General features: G+C 46.0%; 2 protein-coding genes across 4 annotated transcripts in view; both read right to left on the bottom strand.

Annotated features, from left to right (window-relative positions):
- Positions 1–13,781, bottom strand: part of atp9b (ATPase phospholipid transporting 9B) — a 31,249-nt gene extending 17,468 nt beyond the window's left edge. For both annotated transcript variants that reach the window (XM_062486969.1, XM_062486970.1), the window contains exons 1-11: positions 13,660–13,781; positions 12,391–12,564; positions 9,982–10,132; positions 8,915–9,028; positions 8,499–8,607; positions 7,234–7,292; positions 7,043–7,094; positions 6,420–6,514; positions 6,004–6,084; positions 3,889–3,964; positions 2,128–2,204 (exon numbers count right to left, since the gene is read on the bottom strand). In XM_062486969.1, coding sequence (XP_062342953.1) covers positions 2,128–2,204; positions 3,889–3,964; positions 6,004–6,084; positions 6,420–6,514; positions 7,043–7,094; positions 7,234–7,292; positions 8,499–8,607; positions 8,915–9,028; positions 9,982–10,132; positions 12,391–12,564; positions 13,660–13,739 — 1,068 coding nt within the window. In that variant the 5' untranslated portion in view covers positions 13,740–13,781. The remainder of the gene's footprint in view (positions 1–2,127; positions 2,205–3,888; positions 3,965–6,003; positions 6,085–6,419; positions 6,515–7,042; positions 7,095–7,233; positions 7,293–8,498; positions 8,608–8,914; positions 9,029–9,981; positions 10,133–12,390; positions 12,565–13,659) is intronic.
- A 265-nt stretch (positions 13,782–14,046) lies between these two features.
- sall3b (spalt-like transcription factor 3b) lies at positions 14,047–21,903 on the bottom strand. 2 transcript variants are annotated; one of them, XM_062446120.1, is made up of 5 exons: positions 21,565–21,903; positions 21,051–21,150; positions 15,994–18,942; positions 15,471–15,820; positions 14,047–15,351 (listed from the first exon to the last, which is right to left on the bottom strand). In XM_062446120.1, exons 1-5 carry the CDS (start codon positions 21,622–21,624, stop codon positions 14,956–14,958), a joined length of 3,855 nt encoding a protein of 1,284 aa, XP_062302104.1. In that variant the 5' UTR covers positions 21,625–21,903; the 3' UTR covers positions 14,047–14,955. The 2 variants fall into 2 exon arrangements, with proteins under 2 accessions (XP_062302104.1, XP_062302105.1); XM_062446121.1 differs by lacking the exon at positions 21,565–21,903 and having other exon boundaries at positions 21,051–21,220.
- Positions 21,904–22,810: the final 907 nt, after the last annotated feature.

The raw sequence follows: 22,810 nt of genomic DNA, 5'->3' as shown, positions 1-22,810 counted from the left end.
TGTTGTCACAAACCACTTGGAATGCCAAACGGCAAAGAAAAACTAAAAGAGGGAGAAAAAAAAAATCATTTTAAAATGCCTCTTCAAAAGCGACCCTGGTTTCTCTTCACTCTGCAAGTGGAGTCACTCAGCCAATGGAACATGTGGGAAAATTATGCGAAAAGAAAAAAAGTTCCCTTTGGCAGTGTTGGCTGCAAAGCACCAAACACTGGAGGCTTTCCTCTCTGCACCGTGCTTACACAAACAGCAAAACATAATATCTCCCCCAAATAAAGGAACTGCTCTGAAAAGATGGGGGGTGGAGGGGGAGGGGGGGGGCAGTGCAACTAAGCCCTCATCCGCCCCCCATTCCCCAGAGAACTGGGAGAACTGGGAGAGCAGTGACTGATTTATCAGCTGTAGTTAAAACTTAGAGAGCTGGTACGAGGGGAGAGGGGGGGGGGGAGGGGAGGAGGAGGGGGAGGAGAGAAGAAGAGAGGAAGAGGAGGAGGTTAGGAAATCTCCCCACCCTGGTGCCTCTCTCTGCATGGTTCATGCTCGAGTTACTGTGAAAAATAGGGGGTTTGGGTGGATTAAAATGAAGAAAAATTAAGACAGAGGACACAGTGCATGCCTGAGATGCAAGGATCCCTTCTGCCTGGAACAATGCTCAGCCTTACAAGGCTTGCTGAGGATCAGATGAAGTCATTATTCATTCAGTCAAAGGAAGAAAAGGACTCAATTACCTCAACCTAAAGATGCTATCAATGAATAAAAGTGCATATTTTACCCCATTCATCCCCAACCCATTAAAAGTGAAAGGAATGATTTAATCTGGCCCCACTGCTTGTTTTTCTGTTTATGTGTTTAATTTGATGAAGAATTTGAGGTCTGATCCATGCACATAGTAAAACATGTTTATATAGTTCCAGACCAGACAACACACAGAGTGGCAACTCAGGTATAGTGAGTATGGTCTGTAAAAAGTATGGTCTGTACTTGAGGGGAAAAATACAAATCTGTCAAGAATGTTTTTGATGTGTTCATTTGTCACATTTTTCTGGTTCCAGGAGTGATATTGTACAATTGTAGGAGGTATTTGTGTATTAAAGTGGAACAGCAGCGTGACTCAGAACATCCTTCTGTCCAGAGGCAGCCTCCTGCCTCATCACTGAACAGAGGCAGCTTCCTGCCTCGTCACTGAACAGAGGCAGCCTCCTGCCTCGTCACTGAACAGAGGCAGCCTCCTGCCTCGTCACTGTACAGGCAGCCTCCTGCCTCGTCACTGAACAGAGGCAGCCTCTTGCCTCGTCAGATAGAGAGCAGCAGCCCTTGTTTTGGGCGGATGTCACAATAGATTCTAAAGAGCCAAGACGTTCCTGTGACTCCCACCACACCGTATCCTGTTTCTCCCCGACCCCTCGTCTCCATATTGGCACTTCTGACATCTCCTTGAAACATGGAACGCCTCTCAGTCATAAACAGAACCCCTCTCATTTAACTCCCAACATCCGCGTTCTTCTGAAGGGTGAGACATGTCAAACATTCTCCTCACACGGAGAGGATGTGTCTTTGGAAAAAACGATTATTTACAGAGTATTAAAGGTGGGAACTTTGTAAATGTCATTGCACCATTAATGTTGTCAGGACATTGCCTTCAACCGAACCATGTCTATCTAATCTGACCATCCTCCAGATTAAATCTTATATGTAGATGCACATTTTCATTTATCTCCTCATTCTGGGGACAAAACACTCATGGAGATTGTGCAGGATTAAATGTCATTTAAATCCTAGGGTAGTTAATTTCCCCCTTGGTTAATCAGCGTTTGAAAGTGACCTTTCCCAATGAAAGGTCTAACTTTATTCAGAAAGTTGTGGTTGAAAAACACCTTTTTATAGTAGTTGATTACTGACTAGACACTACTGGATGGAAAGAGGTTGTGCTATCCATAATAAAGAGTTCAGAGAATGCATGACTGCTTAAAGCTTAACTCAATCTTAAATTGATAAGAGTTGAGCTAAAGATAACGTTTCTGGATTTTCTACTTTTGGATGGTTCCACCTGCACCTGGTCAATGTGACCCAGGAACACACTGCTGGTCCTTACAGTTAACATAACAGGGTTAAAAGAAACAAGACTTTCACCTTATTCTTGGCGTGGGATGTGTTCAAGACACTTCTGGTCTCCTTCCCTGTGTAGATCACCACCCCTATCACTGTACCTGCCAAACACAGGGGTAGGGAGAGTAATGTAGCTTATTAACTTAAACACACACACCACACAAAACACACACTTTGTCAAACGAGATGGTGTATTTTCTGTTTAATTTAAGTGACCTTCTTACAGAAAATAATGCAAATAATCTTAAATTAACCTAATCTTAAATTAACCTCCAACCAAAGACAAGGGGGAAGAGGAGAGAGCAGCAAAACAACGAGCAAGAGAAGTGAGAGTCAGCTGGGGCTTTGAAGAGAGATGGGTGAGAAACAGTAGAGAGAAAGAGAGAGTGAGAAACCACCAAATTTGTTGGTTTTGAATTCATCTCTTTAAAATTGAAACATGAATATATTTCAATGTAAAAAATAAATAAATCAATAAATCTAAGGTTCGGAAATTGAGGCTTCTGAAATTCAAATGGTGAAATTCTGATCCCAAAAAATCAAACCCACAAAATGCACCATCAGATAAAATTCTGTCCGAAAAAGATTGGAGCCGGATAAATTGGAGCCAAAAGGAATTGGGCCGAAAAACCAATCTCACTTCACCGAGAAGGGTCCAACTTCAGACCTCTCTCCTCGAGAAGGGTCCAACTGCAGACCTCTCTCCTCGAGAACGGTCCAACTGCAGACCTCTCTCCTCAAGAAGGGTCCAACTGCAGACCTCTCTCCTCGAGAAGGGTCCAACTGCAGACCTCTCTCCTCGAGAAGGGTCCGACTGCAGACCTCTCTCCTCAAGAAGGGTCCAACTGCAGACCTCTCTCCTCAAGAAGGGTCCAACTGCAGACCTCTCTCCTCGAGAACGGTCCAACTGCAGACCTCTCTCCTCAAGAAGGGTCCAACTGCAGACCTCTCTCCTCGAGAAGGGTCCAACTGCAGACCTCTCTCCTCGAGAAGGGTCCGACTGCAGACCTCTCTCCTCAAGAAGGGTCCAACTGCAGACCTCTCTCCTCAAGAAGGGTCCAACTGCAGACCTCTCTCCTCGAGAACGGTCCAACTGCAGACCTCTCTCCTCAAGAAGGGTCCAACTGCAGACCTCTCTCCTCGAGAAGGGTCCGACTGCAGACCTCTCTCCTCAGACCCCTCTCATCCAGGTATGGCTGAAGGCAGTCATCTTGTCGGAGAAGTGAGATGGTTCGATTGCATTCAGGCTCGATTGCCTTACCTATCCTTGGTATCCCGGATGTTGCAATCAGAAACGGCTTGAATATTTTTTGTTCAATAATTTTTTGCCTCAAATTTCTTCGGCTCAAATTTTTGGGGATCAGAATTTCACCATTAGAATTTCAGCAACCTGAATTTCCGAAACTTAGATTTTTTTTTATCAGATTTATTTTAACATTTAAATAAATTAATGTTTCAATTTTAAAGAGGTGAATTCAAAACCAACAAATTCGGGTTTAAAGTATTACACCATAAAAACATTGTCACTGATTTGCTTCCATAATCCCCCCCCCCCCCCCCCCCATCCCTTCTAATTCTAATATTGTAATGGATTTGGTCGCAATGGTTCCTTTCGATGTTGTACACCATCCATGAAAAATATTGTCTTTCTCCAAATGTTTGATATTAGTTTAAACAATATGTTTAAAGGTGATACAGTAAGAAAGAAAGAAAAACAATGCTGGTAAATAGCACTATGCTGTTCCACTCTCATGTCAGATCTGGCTCGACGTCTCCTCAACCCACCTGATGCCACGACGGTGCTGGCCCAGAGTGTGTTGTCTATACTCAGGCTCTCATGGAGGGGAGGATCACTGTCTTCCTACAGAGAGAGAGAGACAGAGACAGAGAGAGAGACACAGAGAGAGAGAGAGACAGAGACAGAGAGAGCGAGAGAGAGCGAGAGACAAAAAGACAGAGATTGAGAGAGAACAAGGGAAAGAGAGAACAGACAAAACATGAGTTGATAGTATATATATATTTGTACTTGTTTAGAGAGAGAGAGAGGGGTGAGAGAGAGAGAGGGGTAAGAGAGAGAGAGGGGTAAGAGAGAGAGAGAGAGAGAGGGGTGAGAGACCCCGGGGGTGTCTGGGTCCAGGGCTGTGGCCCTGCCCTCCTCTTCTCTCTTAAATAAAGACATAATGCATGTTGAAAACAGCTCCGGTCAGAGGTGCCAACTAACACAGGGCTCCAGTTCCAGCTCAAATATCCTGAAATGATCATTATGATACCCAAGCACCAGCATCCTGCCAATTCACTCCAAAAATGAGGAGAGGAGCATGAAAAATAAATGATTGACCTATTTGACATTGACATCATACGCTCACTTCCCCCACGGGTTCCCCCCATAACTGCTGAACGAGGGATAACTGGGCTCACAGCTCCGTAGCCGGGAGAAGAAAACAAGTGATCCTGAATAGGTGGGGTGGTCTGGGAGGGGGGCTGTGGGAACCGTCCGCTGGGCTCCAGCTAAAAGCACACGCTATGCAAAGGGAGGCTGCCCGGGTGAATAAGAGGAGGAAGTGTCCGCTCACTGAGCCTGGTGTGTGGCCAGGAGGGAGGAGGGAGCACAAAGACCTGCTTTGTCCTGCTTCTCTGCTCTCCCTGGGGTCCACACTAATCTGCTATTAATAAAACATTCACTGAGGAAGGGACGCCCAGACAGGGGGCAGACCAGGGAGAACCTGGGATGTTATTAGACAGTGGGCAGACCAGGGAGAACCTGGGATGTTATTAGACAGTGGGCAGACCAGGGAGAACCTGGGATGTTATTAGACAGGGGGCAGACCAGGGAGAACCTGGGATGTTATTAGACAGTGGGCAGACCAGGGAGAACCTGGGATGTTATTAGACAGTGGGCAGACCAGGGAGAACCTGGGATGTTATTAGACAGTGGACAGACCAGGGAGAACCTGGGATGTTATTAGACAGTGGGCAGACCAGGGGGAACCTGGGATGTTATTAGACAGGGGGCAGACCAGGGAGAACCTGGGATGTTATTAGACAGGGGGCAGACCAGGGAGAACCTGGGATGTTATTAGACAGTGGGCAGACCAGGGAGAACCTGGGATGTTATTAGACAGTGGGCAGACCAGGGAGAACCTGGGATGTTATTAGACAGGGGGCAGACCAGGGAGAACCTGGGATGTTATTAGACAGTGGGCAGACCAGGGAGAACCTGGGATGTTATTAGACAGTGGGCAGACCAGGGGGGACCTGGGATGTTATTAGACAGTGGGCAGACCAGGGAGAACCTGGGATGTTATTAGACAGTGGGCAGACCAGGGGGGACCTGGGATGTTATTAGACAGTGGGCAGACCAGGGGGGACCTGGGATGTTATTAGACAGTGGGCAGACCAGGGGGGACCTGGGATGTTATTAGACAGTGGGCAGACCAGGGGGGACCTGGGATGTTATTAGACAGTGGGCAGACCAGGGGGGACCTGGGATGTTATTAGACAGTGGGCAGACCAGGGGGGACCTGGGATGTTATTAGACAGTGGGCAGACCAGGGGGGACCTGGGATGTTACATTTACATTTAGTCATTTAGCAGACGCTCTTATATCCAGAGCGACTTACAGTAAGTACAGGGACATTCCCCCGAGGCAAGTAGGGTGAAGTGCCTTGCCCAAGGACACAACGTCATTTGGCACGGCCGGGAATCGAACTGGCAACCTTCAGACTACTAGTCCGATTCCCTAACCGCTCAGCCACCTGACTCCCAGACAGTGGGCAGACCAGGGGGAACCTGGGATGTTCGCAGCCAACTTGGAGGTAATAAGGTTAAAATGACTGAAGCCAGAAGTCTAGTTTAGTATCTCTGTTATTAGGTCTGTTTAACTGTCAACAAGCCACTTACTCTGGTGAAGTTTCCGTCGAAGCTGTGGATGTCTAGCTGAGGTTTCTGGGCGTAGACATAAGCGTTGATGGAGAAGAGGTCCTGCAAAGACCATGAATGACAACAGGGTTGAACAACACTCAAGGCAATTACAGATTAAAACAGCTAAAATGGGAGAGAAGGGGAGAGGAGGGAGGGTTAGGGGAGGTCACAATTGAGAACAGAGACAGACATGAGTAAAAGGAACATGAGTTCCTGGGTAAAAGTGCTGTGTAAAGATTCTCTCACTGATAACTTCCTGCATGAAACCAGGGTATAAATGATGAAAAACACGTGCAAAATTGAGTGATCCTGACATTCTATATCTGTCAGACTAATCATAATTCAGTGTAACATTCTAAACAGCACAGCCTACAAGTGTGTCTACAAGTGCGTACCTCCAGAGCAGGAAGTCGTTGCGTACACAAGACAGCCACCTTCAGCTTCCAGTCTGTCTCTCCGTCCAGCTGATCTGTCCTGAGGAAGCATGAACCTGTGAAGGAGCCAGGTTCAGTCTCTGCACCTCCTAACCCAGAGCTATTACATACACCGTGTACACATCATACACATGAAGGGGATATTTTAACGTGTATAAATGAATGTATGTAAAAACAAAATATATATAATATTTAAACAACAATCCACATTATCCACAACATGCAAGCTACACTCCATACCAGCCCAGTCATAACCCTAACCCTCCACCACTAAGACCTCCACAACAGCCCGCAGCCTAACCACCCAGCAGTAGAACATTGATTAGGGAAGATTCCCTGTGAGACTGACAGATGAGAGCAGCTGTTTGATAGAGGTCAGAGGTCAGCTGTAAATGGGCCCCAGGGGGTCGAGGATGACAGGAAACACAAGTGTGATGTTGATCTACGTCTTCCTGTCCTAATGGCGATGACTCTGTCCTCATAACCACCCAGGGACACAGGGTGTACAGACTCCCTGGGGTCCTCCTGGCATGTGAGAGTGATGGAGATGCTGTGTAGGGCCTTTCTGAGACCCATCTACTCACCGTTCTTCTCCGACGTTCGAAGGAAGATCATATCTGCAGGCATCCTCTGATTCTGCAACAAGAAGGAACAAAAAAAATAAACATATAGATTTGCTGAATCAGGCATCGCCGCTGTGCCCCCTGTCAGCAGGCAGTAACAGTAGCTCTGGGATCTTCCTGAATAATTAAACAAGGTGACCAAGGAGACAAACCTTCTCAACAATGATGAGGTCTCCTACTTGTATGTCAGAACTCTTCACTTGCACTTTGCCTTAGAAATGAAAGATTAAAACAAAAGTTATTTCTTCTTAGAATGGAGGGGAATCAAGAGAACAAGTTAGATGAGGAAAACAAAATGTGTTTATTTAGATTTCTTTTTTAACTCGTATTTCTGTTTTTCTAATCCTCCTCTCTTTCTCCCTCTTTGAGAATGTATTGTTTTTTTATTGGTCAATTCACGCTCAATTCACGACGGTTAGCCTGAAAGCATTTCACATTTTAAGTGTAGATCCACTGGCTATTCGATCCCTTATTTCACATAGAGAAAGTACACAAATTACAAAAGGATTATCTTTAACACTAAAGATGTCAGCAACCAGACCCTGGGAGTTATTAGACAGTGGGCAGACCAGGGGGGACCTGGGATGTTATTAGACAGTGGGCAGACCAGGGGGGACCTGGGATGTTATTAGACAGTGGGCAGACCAGGGAGAACCTGGGATGTTATTAGACAGTGGGCAGACCAGGGGGAACCTGGGATGTTATTAGACAGTGGGCAGACCAGGGAGAACCTGGGATGTTATTAGACAGTGGGCAGACCAGGGGGAACCTGGGATGTTATTAGACAGTGGGCAATTTTTCAGCAATCAGACCATGGTGTGAGAAGCTCTTCCTGTTTCCTGTGCTGCAGGAAGGGGCTAGTTCCTGTTTCCTGTGCTGCAGGGAGGAGCTAGTTCCTGTCTCCTGTGCTGCAGGGAGGAGCTAGTTCCTGTTTCCTGTGCTGCAGGGAGGAGCTAGTTCCTGCCTCCTGTGCTGCAGGGAGGAGCTAGTTCCTGTCTCCTGTGCTGCAGGGAGGAGCTAGTTCCTGTCTCGTGTGCTGCAGGGAGGAGCTAGTTCCTGTTTCCTGTGCTGCAGGGAGGAGCTAGTTCCTGTCTCGTGTGCTGCAGGGAGGAGCTAGTTCCTGTTTCCTGTGCTGCAGGGAGGAGCTAGTTCCTGTCTCCTGTGCTGCAGAGAGGGGCTAGTTCCTGTTTCCTGTGCTGCAGGGAGGAGCTAGTTCCTGTTTCCTGTGCTGCAGGGAGGAGCTAGTTCCTGTTTCCTGTGCTGCAGGGAGGAGCTAGTTCCTGTCTCGTGTGCTGCAGGGAGGGGCTAGTTCCTGTCTCCTGTGCTGCAGAGAGGGGCTAGTTCCTGTTTCCTGTGCTGCAGGGAGGAGCTAGTTCCTGTTTCCTGTGCTGCAGGGAGGAGCTAGTTCCTGTCTCACCTCGGACAGTGAGCTTGCTGTAGAGCTGGGAGTTCATCTCCTTGTCTCGCTGGTACCGACGCACCTCGTCCACAGCCTCCCTCACCATGGTAACGGCCATCACAAAGCCCTGATACACACAACACACGCACCTGGTTACAGTCATCTGACACAAACAGTTTTAGACTTAATCTGAACTAACTCCATTAGTGCTTTACAGTTTGGAATTAGAAAGTAAAAAATTAAAAAACTATTTTCATTGTATTTCCCACTACCTGAAAACTGCTTAAACATTTCTAACCATGCTAGAGTAATCTTGATGAACTCTAAATCCACCGCTGCACAAACAAGGTTATTCCAGCACACAGCTAAATGTGACACACCCTAACTGACCACAGACAACATAGATTTGATGTTATTTATTCCTTTTCTCCTACCAGGGGGCCCCAGTAGGTGTACAGGTAGCCGATCTTCAGCGAGGGGACAAACTGCGAGCAGGCGACCACCAGGAAGTACAGATTCAGGAAGAACTTGAACTGTTGATAAAGAACCTGAAAGAAACAAGAGAGTTGAGGAGTGGAGATTTAATGATGCAAAATAGTGATTGATGATTGGATGTGAATAATGTCGAGACAGATTCGAGCTACAACACAGAAGATGGCTCACATGGATGTGGAAAAGATATAGTAGCATTGTGCTCCTTTTGTTGTTACTATCGGAAGTGGATATCTGAGTGCTTTTTCAAGTTCTCTATTTAATGACAAAGGCTTCATTAGCTTCTTTCAGCTAACAGACAATTTCCTGAGGGACGGTTACCAACATGCTAACAGTCTGGTGGGAGTTTTGAGTAATGATCTCAATAATGATCCCCTTGCTTCAAGTCACACATTATAAGAGACTACATGATTGATGGACGAGGCTCTACGGTTAATGAACTCTGTGACCTTTAGGGAAGAGGGCAGCAGTCAACTCAATCTACGAGTATTTAATAATTCAAGGAAGAGGAAAAGAGACGCTCGATATGTACAAGAATATTTATGTCTCTGAGAGACAGTTGACATTTTATCACTCAGGCCAGTAGCGGTCTCTGCATCAGGAGACTGTTTAATAAAGAGATTAGCTTAGCTGTGTAGTACGCCCAAACCAGAGATACTTCTACAATACAATGGCCATCCAGGGTCAGACAAACACAGTATGCATGTCAATTATTTAATCTCATACAATATAAGTAATTAAGTACAGTACCAAGAAGCCTAAACCATGATTAGATGTATCTAATAATAGTGTATAATGTATATTCTCTTCCACATATTTCTCCATACTCTAAGCCTCTTCATCCTCTGCCCTTCTCAACTCCACCCTCAATCTTTCCCTCAAAACCTTCTCTTCCCTCATCAACCTTCCTTTCCTTTTCCTGCTGTGCTTAATGCTAACTGATTTGATAACATTCTGAATCTCCCGAGTAGGCATTGCAGCGTGCCCTCTGTCTGAAGGCTGAACTCACCCCAGGCACGAATGTGAGGAAGTTGTACTTCTGGTTCTTGATGGCGTTCCTGGGGTATTTCTCCTCGCACTTCTCCGGACAGCCGAGCCACACCGTCCTGGCCTTCGCCTCTTTCCTCCTCCGACAGATGTGTGTCAGGCAGTCCCAGCACCTGGGGGGTGGGTGGGGGGGAGAGAGAGGCGTTAGTGAAGGAGCTCACAGAGAAACACAGTGTAGAAACGCTCCATAAAAACCTATTCACACAGTCACAGGTCACATAGTCAGCTGGTAACAGAGACCACACAGGTCCACCTCCTTGTAAATCCTGTCCTTCACATTGACCAGGTATGTGTTCTTTCTGCAGCTACAGTCTGCTGTTTGTGGATTAAGTTCACCTGCTATGATCCAGGGGAGAAAAAGCCAGTCATTCTCTTGTAGCCTTTAGCCCTGCTGTGTGAGGGCTGCTCCACTAAACACCTGGTCTGTGTTTGTTAGATCTACCGTGTCTCTTCTATATGTTTGTTAATGTATCCATCTTGTATCTTTGAACAATTCATAACAAAGCTCTCATAGAAGGATAGCATCACAGGAACTGAGAAGGCTAGGAGCAGCTCTGGTTTCCAGGGCAACCAACGCAGGGCTGCGATAGGTTTAGCTTGAAATGTGGGTACGACCTAAACTCTACCACCAGAGGAAGCAGGAACTAGCCTGGCCTCGTGCTAGTGTAAACTGTCATGCTACTTGGCTTGGCATTTACACTCTTTAGGCAGGTTGGCAAAACACAAAACAAAATAAATCAACGTTGAAAAAAAGGCTGTTTGTATAAGCCTATGTTCTCCGTCTCTGCACGGCCCACTCCACATTCATAAGGGCGGTTATTTGCTCAAATGAATACTATTCAAATAATAGGTCATTTGAATAGGCAGAGGTTACTTACCGTGAATTATTTGTGTTTTATAATCCTTGGCTTAGCATACATAAAATTACTGGAAAGAATCAAACTGGTCAGCTGTGAAAAATCCGATTTGTTCATTACGGGAAAGATCAATATGCAGCTTGAAGCCCAGATACACCGCCGATAAGCAAACACCCTGAAAACTTAATATTGTATCAAATTCATCCATAAACATGACTAAAAGTTGTTTGGCACTGCAACATCCTTTTGTAATCTGTTTGCAAACCTTATTATTCTCCATCGGTGTCATGCTGACAAGCATAACACCCGTCGCATTTTGTAAATTGTGATTTAATAGAGTAAAAACCTTCTAAAAGTCATCATTAGTTGGATGAGCTGCAGCATTTAGTTTGACCTCAGTGTTGTAGTGTTGTACCCTCTGTGAGCAGGTGGAGGGCTGCACATGCTGCACCCTCTGTGAGCAGGTGGAGGGCTGCACATGCTGCACCCTCTGTGAGCAGGTGGAGGGCTGCACATGCTGCACCCTCTGTGAGCAGGTGGAGGGCTGCACATGCTGCACCCTCTGTGAGCAGGTGGAGGGCTGCACATGCTGCACCCTCTGTGAGCAGGTGGAGGGCTGCACATGCTGCACCCTCTGTGAGCAGGTGGAGGGCTGCACATGCTGCACCCTCTGTGAGCAGGTGGAGGGCTGCACATGCTGCACCCTCTGTGAGCAGGTGGAGGGCTGCACATGCTGCACCCTCTGTGAGCAGGTGGAGGGCTGCACATGCTGCACCCTCTGTGAGCAGGTGGAGGGCTGCACATGCTGCACCCTCTGTGAGCAGGTGGAGGGCTGCACATGCTGCACCCTCTGTGAGCAGGTGGAGGGCTGCACATGCTGCACCCTCTGTGAGCAGGTGGAGGGCTGCACATGCTGCACCCTCTGTGAGCAGGTGGAGGGCTGCACATGCTGCACCCTCTGTGTGAACTTCATGCTCAGCTACCAGAGCGTTGGAATCCCAAACCAGACATCGCTGGCATGCTCACAGCCCCTCACCCATAACACACGCACACTATTAACACGCACTATTAACACACACACACACACACTATTAACACACACACGCACTATTAACACACACACACACCATTAACACACACACACACTATTAACACACACACACACACACTATTAACACACACACACACTATTAACACACACACACACACACACTATTAACACACACACACACACTATTAACACACACACCATTAACACACACACACTATTAACACACACACACACTATTAACACACACACACACACACCATTAACACACACACACTCACACACTATTAACACACACACACACTATTAACACACACACACACCCTTAAAACACACGCACACTATTAACACACACACACACACTCTTAACATGCACACACACACGCACCCTTAACATGCACGCACACACACACCCTTAACATTAACACAACAAAGTATAAAACTTAACAGGTATGAATGAATCTACCTTCCACAGAGCATCTTCCAGCCTCCCAGTAGGAACCACCCCAGGCCACCCCGGGCCTGCTCCACCCTGGCCCGGGGCAGCGTCTGGTAGTCGCTCTCCTCCTTCTCAAAGCCTTCCTCCGACATCATCAAGGGCATCTCGTCCAAGCTGGTCAGCTCATCTTCTAAGGAGTACCTGTGACAGCAGATCGTGCACACACTGTTAATGTGCACCATACATGTGGAGCAGGCCCTAGCCTGGTGGACACACAGAGATCCCAACACATGACTCTGACTCTCAGCCTAGCTGACCCAGACACATCTCAAATGGTTTTTGTCCAGTGTATAACGGATGGAACTAAATAATAATGCAGTTTCTTTAGGGATGAAAAATAAACAAAGCACCCGCTGGGGATTAGGACACGTGCACACGCAACTGCCGGTGTTGTCAGTGGCGCTAGTAACGTCAAGATGCATTAAGTTTGATATTGTTGATTTGTTACAAAGTAGCCTATAAGTATACAGTACAGGTATGACCAGCTAGTGTGAGCTAACTGACAGGCGTCTCAAACAAACCTGGCTAGCTTTACTGAAATTACCAGGCCATGATTCCATTTATTTAAGCCAAACACAGTAGGCTGTTATAACCTGCGGTTAAGGTTCAGTGTGGTGGGTTGTTCGTGTTTAAATTGTGTCGTGTGTTTTGTTTAGGTTTAGAGCATATCTGTCCTTAACGTAAATCTACCCCAATGCAATCTCCTTGAACGGCTTAAATGTACTGACCAGGCTTCATTATAGAAGGAATTCATCTAGCTATCTAGCTAGCTGCAAACAAACTCACTAATAGAGCTAGCGTATGTTTTGAAATTGAGACGCTATGGACTAACTACTGACAGTAGTACTGTAGCTAGCCAAAGTAAGTGGGCTTAGATATCACTTCGTTTACATTTTACGTTCGGATGACTGTAACACCACTGAAAGGGGCCAAAATCAAACTATAACCAACTTATGTCCATGTGAAGCTTGACATTGGAACTTTTGCTTTGGGGGGAATATTCGCTGCTTGTCGGTAGCTACGTAACTTACGTTAGGCAAAAGCAGTGTGACAACGGGGTAAGCGTAGCGTAGCTAGAGCTAGCTAGCTATTATTATTGAGATCAACGCTGGCCCATACACACTAGCTAGCTTTGAACCATATAAACCCCAGAGATACAGTGTCATTACACATGTTGAATTAATGTGTACACGTACAAACTGTAAAGGATTTTATGACAAATACGTAAACCCTTACCTTGAATGTCTTCCAGTATTATAATACGCGATTCTTTTGGAGTTCTTCCGCACTGGGTTCAGCGAGATGCTGTCAGCCATGATGGCTTGGCTGTCAATGTATACATACGTCAGCTGACTTACCAAAACCACAGTGTGTGGTGCTGTTTAGTCAAACCCGCAAAAGCGCCTAGTTCTCAGAGACAAAACGTCTCAAATAATGTATTTCTTGAATGTATTCTAACGTTGTATTTGGAAAGCATCTCATTCATTATTGTTTTGACACGATCCTTTGTCTGTACACAACACACTTTTCTCATTCGGTATGTACTTTTTTTTATTTTGGAAGATTAAATATTATGACCAAGACAGAAAATATTTTCATTTTTGTAGATACGCAATCCTATACCTAACATTGTTTGCAAAAAAATATATGCAGCGAGTATGATGACAAAAACAGTAGGCTATGTCATCATATGGGCATTTCCACTCAGAATGGCTCACTACAAAAATAGTGTCTCTATGAGAGGCAATCTTCAATAATACTCTGTACCTTTGTATATCCAAACCAAAAAGCACAGTTTGGGGGAATGTGGTCGAATTCTGAAAAAGAAGACAACAGAAAGAGACAATATGCCAGTGGTGTTCAATACTATTGAATAATATCTGTTGGCCGTTTGAATCTCATGTTTACATCATCAAGATACACTTATTTTTCAGAGAAAATAATGCAAGGAAAACAGAAGATACTACTTGAATTTTTAAGGTCAATAAAGTTTATAACAGTGGACAATATGAATTTGCAGTTGCATAAAGTTCAGGATGCAAACAGTAAGTCGTCCGTATACACAGCTGTAGCCTACGTGACACCGTCTTAACTTGAGATCTTGCCCAGTTGTACGATGAATACCACATTACTGTAAATCATTTCTACTCAGTGTATTCACATTTTATGTCAGTGACATATTCATCACACGAGGTAGTAAACAGAACTTCTTTGCTCCAGTTTTAATTCTGTTGTATCATAACGACTACAAATTATTACAACTTGATACATACATACCAAGTATATGGAGACTACAAGGACGTCATTTGTGCTTTTCACCAACTGGTAGCAGTGGGCAAATGTAGTGCGTCAAACTGATCGTATGCATCTCTGGTAGAGGGACTGTCTCTCCGCAAGCACCATGGAAAACATCCAGGTTTAAACATTGGTCAGTTTACATGTATATAATACATAACCAATTTTCTTTTAAACAAATAAATCATTACATTTGTGTCATGTTTTGCGCAATGCGTTTCCCCTGTCGTTCTGATTTCAATTGATCCCGATGTTTTTACTGTCATCAACCAGCATGGAGAAGTGTGTGTTGACCCCCATGTTCCTGCCTGTGTTCCCCAGGCTGGAGAGGGGTGGGCTGCCTCCAGCCTTCATGCTCTCCATTCCTGCTGTCATGGCGTGTAGCTGCGTAATCCCCTCGTTCTGGACGACTGACATCCCATTGTTCTTCAGAGTCAGGCTGTTGGTTATAGCTGCAGCGTAGCGGTTCCAGAACCCCGCGTCTGCGTTCATGGCCCGGGCGGCTAGGTCCTTCTGGAACATCTCCCCAAACTTAACCGCGTCTCCTCCCAGAAGCGCCATTGGATTTTCCACAGACAGACGCCTCCCTCTTCTAACGGGGGAGTTATTCCACATGTGGGTACCCATGTGGACCTGTGGAAAGACAGGAAGTGGTGGTAAATACCATCCTATTCTTATACAAGTCTTTCATGTTGTATATAAGTCCTACTAACGGTTACGAGTGTTAGGTTAGCGGTGAAAACAAGCGTTACCTTTAGGTTTCCTTTCGTGGTGAACGCCCTGCCGCATACAGAGCAGCCAAACGGTTTCTCCCCGGTGTGTGTTCGCTCGTGGATCTGAAGGGCGCTGGCCGAGGAGAAGTTCTTCCCACACATGTTGCAGTTGTGCTGCTTGGGTGTCCTCCGGGGCTGGGCTGGGGCTGGGGTGAGCAGGGCCATCATCCCGCTGGGCCCCACGCAGGATTTGGCTGCTAGGACTGGGAGACCGAATGAGTGCTGACGCCTCTCACTTAGGACGGCTGGTCGACCGTGTCCGTTAAGTTCGGTGCCAGCAGGATTCGGAGCGGTGCTTGAAACCAAGCTGGGAATGTTTTGGTGGGGAGCTGAAAATGTTCACATTTACTGTAAGACTTGGGGGCTCTATTGAAGTGCAGTGGTTGCAGTGTTAAGATGACAAGTATAACACATATCTAAGACATGGCTGTAATATTATAGTTTAGCTGTGTCAATTATAATTACAACATAAACATTAATCGAGTGTGTGTTATAACCTTACCACGCTCTCTGTTCTGGAACATCATGCTATAAGGGCTGTCCTCGTTGATGCTTGGCTGGTTAGGTTGTGTCCCTGTCTGGTCCTGGGAGGACGAACCTGAGTTCTCGTTCTTCACTGAGACTGCCACATCCCTGGACTCTGTCAAGGTGTCCTCTGAAGACGAGCTGAGGTTCCCCTCTGAGATGCTCTGTCCTGGGGAAGCTGAGGCCGCAACAGACCTGGAGCATTTAGACACGGTCTTACTGAGATTCTCTGCTTCCCTCATTATGAATGGTATTGGGGTGTAGGAGGAGTTTGTGGTGAAACAGTCACTGTCCAAAAACCCCTTCATCCCAAAGGTGTGGTTCAGACCACTTGTAGAGTCTATGATTTTCATTTGATTTTCCAGTGCGGCGATGTTGGAAACAACAGCAGATGATTTGGGAGGCGAGCTAGCGAGAGAGCTCAGTGCTTTAAACGGATCCACACCCTCCTCCGTGTTTTCCTCCATTTCATCCTCCTCTTCCTCATCGTCCTCCATCGAGTTGCCGTCCGTGAAGTCGGTTTCTTGGCTGCTGAAGCCGTCAGTGTTTATCTCGTTGACGGAGAGCTCAGCAGATCCGGTTCCCTGAAGCCCGTCTGCGTGTGACGAGTCGGGGATCTGGCCGGCCATGTGCATGCGGATGTGCTGCTGCAACACAACGGCGTTTGTGAACTTCTTCTGGCAGATGGGGCAGGAGTGCTGCATCCGGAGGGGAGGGCTAGCTCTGTGGGCGCCAACGTGTGTCTTTAGGTTCCCTTTGGTGGTAAAAGTCCTTCCGCACACCTTACATCTAAAGGGCCTCTCCCCGGTGTGGACACGGTAGTGCATCTTCAGAGCGCTCTGGCAGCTGAGGATGCGATGGCACAGGACGCACTGGTTGGCGTCTGTCTTGTCGATGTTCTCCACCAGCTTCTGCAGCTTCGAGGTCTCCGACGTTTCCATGGAGACCAGGAGACCCCCGAAAGGGAACCCGACCTTGAAGTGGTCGGTGGGCAGCGAGAGGGGGGAGGGGTCGTACGTGTAGGGGGACGCAGGGGCACTAGGCTCGGGTGTGGGCGCCGTCTTGGATGGGGCTGTGCTGGTTGCCATGCTTACAGAGTTCAGAGCGTGGCTGGCGGAGCAGTTTTGGGGCAGGTGAACTTCCTCTGCTTTTGTGGCATCATGGGATTCCCCTTCGTCTTTAGAGCATGGGGACTCTGAAGGAGGGGGGATGGGGACCTCATGGCTGGCAGCGGGTGACAGAGACGCATGTTTGCATGAAGCAGACGCGTGAGGGGACTTTATGGAGGGTGTGACGCTCACAGAGTCCGTCCAGTTTCCCCCAGCGCTCAGAGAGCTGGGAAGCTGAAGACCCATGGAAGTGGTTACCGTGGCTACAACCGGCTTGCTATCCAGCCACAAGGAGCCATTTTTTTCCTGAGGAAAAGACATACCGTAGGGGACTCCCTGGCTTGTTGGCACGCTATCCAAATATTCCGGCACAGGGTAAGGGTTCATTTGAACGTGAGGATATTTGTCCTTGTGTCTCTGGAAGTGGACTTTTAGATTCCCTTTTGTAGAGAAGCGGTTTCCACAGATGTTACACTTGAAGGGCCTCTCTCCCGTGTGAGAGCGCAGATGGATCTGCAGAGCACTGTCGCTGCCAAACACTTTGGAGCAAAACCGACACTTGTGCTTGAAGAACTGCTCCTCGCGACAGGGCTTGGTGTCGAACAGAGACACACTGGGCGGCTTGGCCCTCCCCTGCTTCATGAGGATGGCGAGGGGTTCGAACGCGTTGGCCGTGGCAGCGATCCTGGCCAGGGGGTTGGGGAAGATGACGGTACTGGGAGGACTCTGAGGTAGGAGTGGCAGGCTGGATGACAAGGAGCCCTGGAGGGCGTCTCCCTGGGAGAGCGGGCTGGAGGAGATCAGCGTCTGGCCACACTTCACACCAGAGTAGGCCCCTGTGTAAGGAGGCAGGATTATGGAAACGTCACTGCAGCTGGACGAGGGAGCTACGGGGGTCTCGGAGGAGGTCGAAGTTCGAGCGCCGTCTCTGAAAATCGACTGACCGTATGCGGTGTGCGAGGAGAGCGCATGTGACCTTTCCAGCACAGACGCCAGAGAAACAGAGGCTTGTCCGTTGATGGCTGAGGGCATCATCCCCGACGATGGGATGACGGAGGGGGCGAGGATGGAGGGATGACGGGAAGGGAAAGAGTTGGGGGTTAAGGGCAGGGCCCTGGTTACCGGGTCTAGTGCTGTTTGTGTGGGCTGTCTGTTCATGTCAGATACATGGCTGCGTACCTGCTCAATCAGCTGCAGCTGGAGGACCTGTTGCTGCTGCAGAGCCTGGAGATGCTCCAGGATGGCAGAGATGGCAGCTGTGGTGGCTTTCCCTCCCCCCCTGCCTGTGTGGATGCCCTGGGAGAACTGGGCCACGGCCACCCTGGTGCTCTGGAGGATCTCCAGGGTCACGTTAGTGGTGGGAACACCGCAGCTGCCTGCGGCCGACACGCCAGGGGAAGCTGACTGTATGGAGCGTGGAGACTGAGGGCTGGAGGCCTGCTGTTTATCTCCCTCCTGGGGCTGCAGGTCCTGCTCCATGTTCTCCTCCTCCTCCCTCTCTTCCAACGTGTCCAGGCTGTCATAGCTGTTCTCCACTCCCTGAAACCCCTCGTCTGTGGAGGCCAAATCTGCCGGGTCGCTGGGGGTGGAGCTGGGGTCTGGGGGGGCTCCTGCGTGGAGGTCCTCAGGTCCTGGAGTCCCCTGGTGTTCCTTCATGATGAGCACCAGGGGTTCCTCACAGCCGCTCTGATGGGCCCACAGCTCAGTCCAGGTGAAGAACTCGGCGCAGCACTTCTCACAGATGTGGGTGTCCCCTCCGCGGTGGGCCGCCGGCCTCCCCCCACCCTCCTCCACCTCCACCAGAGGATCCAGCAGAGCTGCACAGGGACAGTTAGTTAGTGAGCCTGCCAGGACCTCTTAGTGGGACTGGTCTGAACAACACTGTCATATTCACAAGTAATGGGAATTCTGAAACTGGACATACAACTGGAAAGAAACATACTGGACAGATTAATTTAAGATACTAAGTGTGTGTGTGTGTGCGCTTGAGTGTGTATAGATATTCATCCCTCATAAGCTTAATACATACATTGCGACAACATTTGCTCCACTGATGGTTGGTCAATGCCAAAGTAAACTGTAGTTGCATGACAACAATTATATTTGAATCCTTGAGGAACATAATTTCAGTCATGAAATGGCTCATCTACTTGTCTGGACTCAAGATCCAGAACATCTATGAAACACGTAAGTCATTAAAGTAGTAACATAATCACGTTCTCACAATCACAACTCAACAATGAAGCTCAGAAAAGTAGAAATTGGCCAAATAAAAACAGTAATTTGTTGCTATAGAGTAATCTGATACATGTTTTCTTCTTTGATACAAATACAGCTCTACTCGTACTTTACATTGAATATGTTCTAATTATTTAATCAATAGAAGCACATTTGTAGACTACAGTGAGGACAGCTTTCTCAGCGCCCATACATTCTGTTAAGGATGATCAGGAAGGTAAACACTAATACCGTCTCTCATTAAAGACAATTTTTTGTTCCTTCTACTTTTTTTATAATTGTATGTTTGATCATGTTGATATGATTTAACTTAATGTTTCAATTTAGTATTAAATGTACACTTAGAATTATGTTGTCATTACTTCAAATAATTGATATTACCTATATCAATATAATAACAACCTAAATAAATACCTATAATAATAACAACAATAATTCTTAAGAGTAGCATTGCTTGTCTAATAATTGCATATAAGAATTCGAACACGTCAAAGTATTTTATCGGCTTGCACAACTAAAATGCAGTTACAACAATTCTACATAGAGATAAAGATATAATTCAAATGTCATGTTATGGCTAAAGAACACGTCATTTTCTATTAGGGATTTTAGAGAAAATAACTTGCAGTCTATTTAACTCAACATCACAACGTGTAAAATAATGCAAAAGTAGTCCAAAGAACATCTCTTGTTTAAAAACAATGTGAGCATTGTTGAGTCATGAGGCATGCATGGCAGGTACTTTAAAACGACAAATTCATGTATACATTTCTGTCTAGGATTCTCTGTCACTTAATTACAACATTTAGGCCAATGGTACGAAACCACTTTAGGAATTAATTCAGAGCAACCCTTGTATTAGTTGCGATAAGCTTTGCGTGAAATGTGTGAAATTATGCCTTGATATTTAGTGCCTAATGGCAAGCTTTTTACTTTATAAACGTATCACATATTTAATTCCTATCAACGCTTTCTCTTTTAAATAATGTGTTATGTCTATAATTTAATTGAAGCTATTGGCTTTTTAAGCGACAGCGATGTACTTAAGTTGTCTATAGACCTATTTACAATTTAGAGGCCTGAATTATCTTCTAAAATCTGACTGAATTTACGCACATAAAATAATTCTTGTGGGTCTTCTTTTTTCTTTTTAACTCAACAAATGCTGACTGAATAGCTTTCCTCATTAGTCTTAAATTATTTAAATAACAAAATATTCCAAATGGTGGACCAAAATGAGGCAAAAAACATTAGATTCAATGTACTGCTATGTCAACAGCTATGTTAGGCGTTTGTTGTATTTTGACAGGCCTAAACTGTAAATTAGTTCAATTTCTACAAAATGTCAATGCCTAAAGCAGCACATATGGAATGAGAGAGACAGTTAGACAATGTACAGAATATTTATGATATTGGTCAGCCTATTAAAAGATATAGGGCTAAATAAACGCAAAACCAAACAGACGGAATTTAAGTGACTTCAATCTTGCAACGGGGTAAGAAGACTTTAACAACTGGTAAAGTAACCGCTTGCTTCTTGTATCAATTGTAAAACTTGACTTTTAATAGCTAAAAGATAAGCCTGCAGTAGGCCAATTATATAAAGGTGCTATGCAGTAGTCTAAAAACGGCTACAACTCAAAAGACTAGGAAAAGTTTCCGGAAATATTTGTCTTCCAGCACATACCATTTTCTGAGACTCCAGTCTGGAATGGATCTTCGTCAGACGAGAGGTGTTGTGGCTTTGGTTGCTTGCGGCGGGACATGTTCTCTGCGACTTGATCCTGCTTTTTGCCGATACATCGGCAACCACCAAATGGGATCCGTCAGAGGCAATCGGGTCAGTGAAATATGGGATATTAGCTGGTGTTGGCCATGTGCAGATTGCGCATGTCGGTGTAATTATAATGGAGGATAATGCTTTAAGACTCACACCGCTTTTCGATGGGTGATTGGCTCAGGTCCAACACACTGACTAGATATGGTAATGAGGAACATGTTTGATCATTACGCTACTATGAGTTCCTATCATCCACCTGTCTACACCACACTGTCCACCTCCAACTTTACACTTGGAGGATTCTAGCCTACCAGTAGTGTTACAAATATGAGAGATTTTGTAATTTATTGATCTGACATACCTATTTTGTTTTGTCGAGTCAAATTGAAAACAAATTAGCCACATTTTATGTACTTTTTACCTTTATCCAACGCCTGAGAACACATGAAATCCCAGTGTGTCGCATATCACTCTTTCTCATTCACGTCTTCCGACAGTACTATTTCCGTTGCGATTTATTGGTCAACACATCCTTAGATTTTTTCGGGGATTGAGAAAGTCCTTTTCATTCTTGACTGGTAGTTTTATTAGTGTCGACAGACCCTCCACATGTCTTAATGCAAAACGGAGAAGGGGGAACGTACGAATACCCAGTGACTTGATGGACGAAAGGGGGATTGACATCCAGCGATAGCTGCTTATTATCAAAGTTCGTGCGTAAACGCACATGCACATTCGCCTGTAGAGTATTACAAGGCAATGGTCGCTCGAGATGGGGGTTTTGATCTTGCGTGTCCTCACTCCCCCGTCCTGTTGCCTCCCCCACTAGTCCAAATGAGAAGCTCTTAGCTGATTGCGATTGGAGACCGCTATATGGACCAGAAGGTGTTGGAATCTACATTTTCGAGAACCTCCCACAGTCCTATAGACTGAACTTCTTACACACGTTCAGAAAGTTTTTCTCTGTACTTGAAAAAGGAAAACTATGACATAGACGACTTAATGTATTAACCTATCAGATACCCCTTGATGTTAGTTTTTTGTTGTTAAGTATGTGATTCATATAAGCCTAATCCTGACTGGAGTTTTAACCCCTATCAACAGATACGATTCAAACAGCGGTCATAATATTGTATGAGAAGATTCGGCCATGGTCAAGCCAAAATCAGCTGTTGTTCACTGCAGGAAGTACACAACAGCCAGAGTATTGATTTATTTGTCTCCTATTCCCCTGGTACAAAGAGATAAGAAGACCCACTTCTTGTGGAATATAATTTCCTTTAACCTATATTAGCTTTCAACGGGCTCATGATGAATAGCCAGATTGACTTATCTAGAACCTCAACAGTCCTTGATTTGATATTGATTCTTTTAAAATCAGCTAGACATAGAAAATTAAACCACAATTTGACCAAGATCTACACACACTCACCCTACTATAATACATGATACTTAAAAAAGCTTCTTCAGAATTTATAGAGGAAAGATATGAGTGTAAAATGATTGTGCTGTGTCCTACACTGTAATATTTCAACAGACTAATTTGGTGTTAAGTCTCCTTGGCCTGGGGCTGAAGGGGTTAGGGCTGGGGACACTTGAATCTCCACCACCAGTTAGATTTGTTCCATTCACCCCACTGAATATTTTAACAGCATCAGTTACTATAG

The sequence above is a fragment of the Osmerus eperlanus genome, chromosome 20 (genome assembly GCF_963692335.1).
Source record: "Osmerus eperlanus chromosome 20, fOsmEpe2.1, whole genome shotgun sequence".
Classification (NCBI taxonomy): domain Eukaryota; kingdom Metazoa; phylum Chordata; class Actinopteri; order Osmeriformes; family Osmeridae; genus Osmerus; species Osmerus eperlanus.
This window is presented reverse-complemented; position numbering and strand designations above follow the sequence as displayed.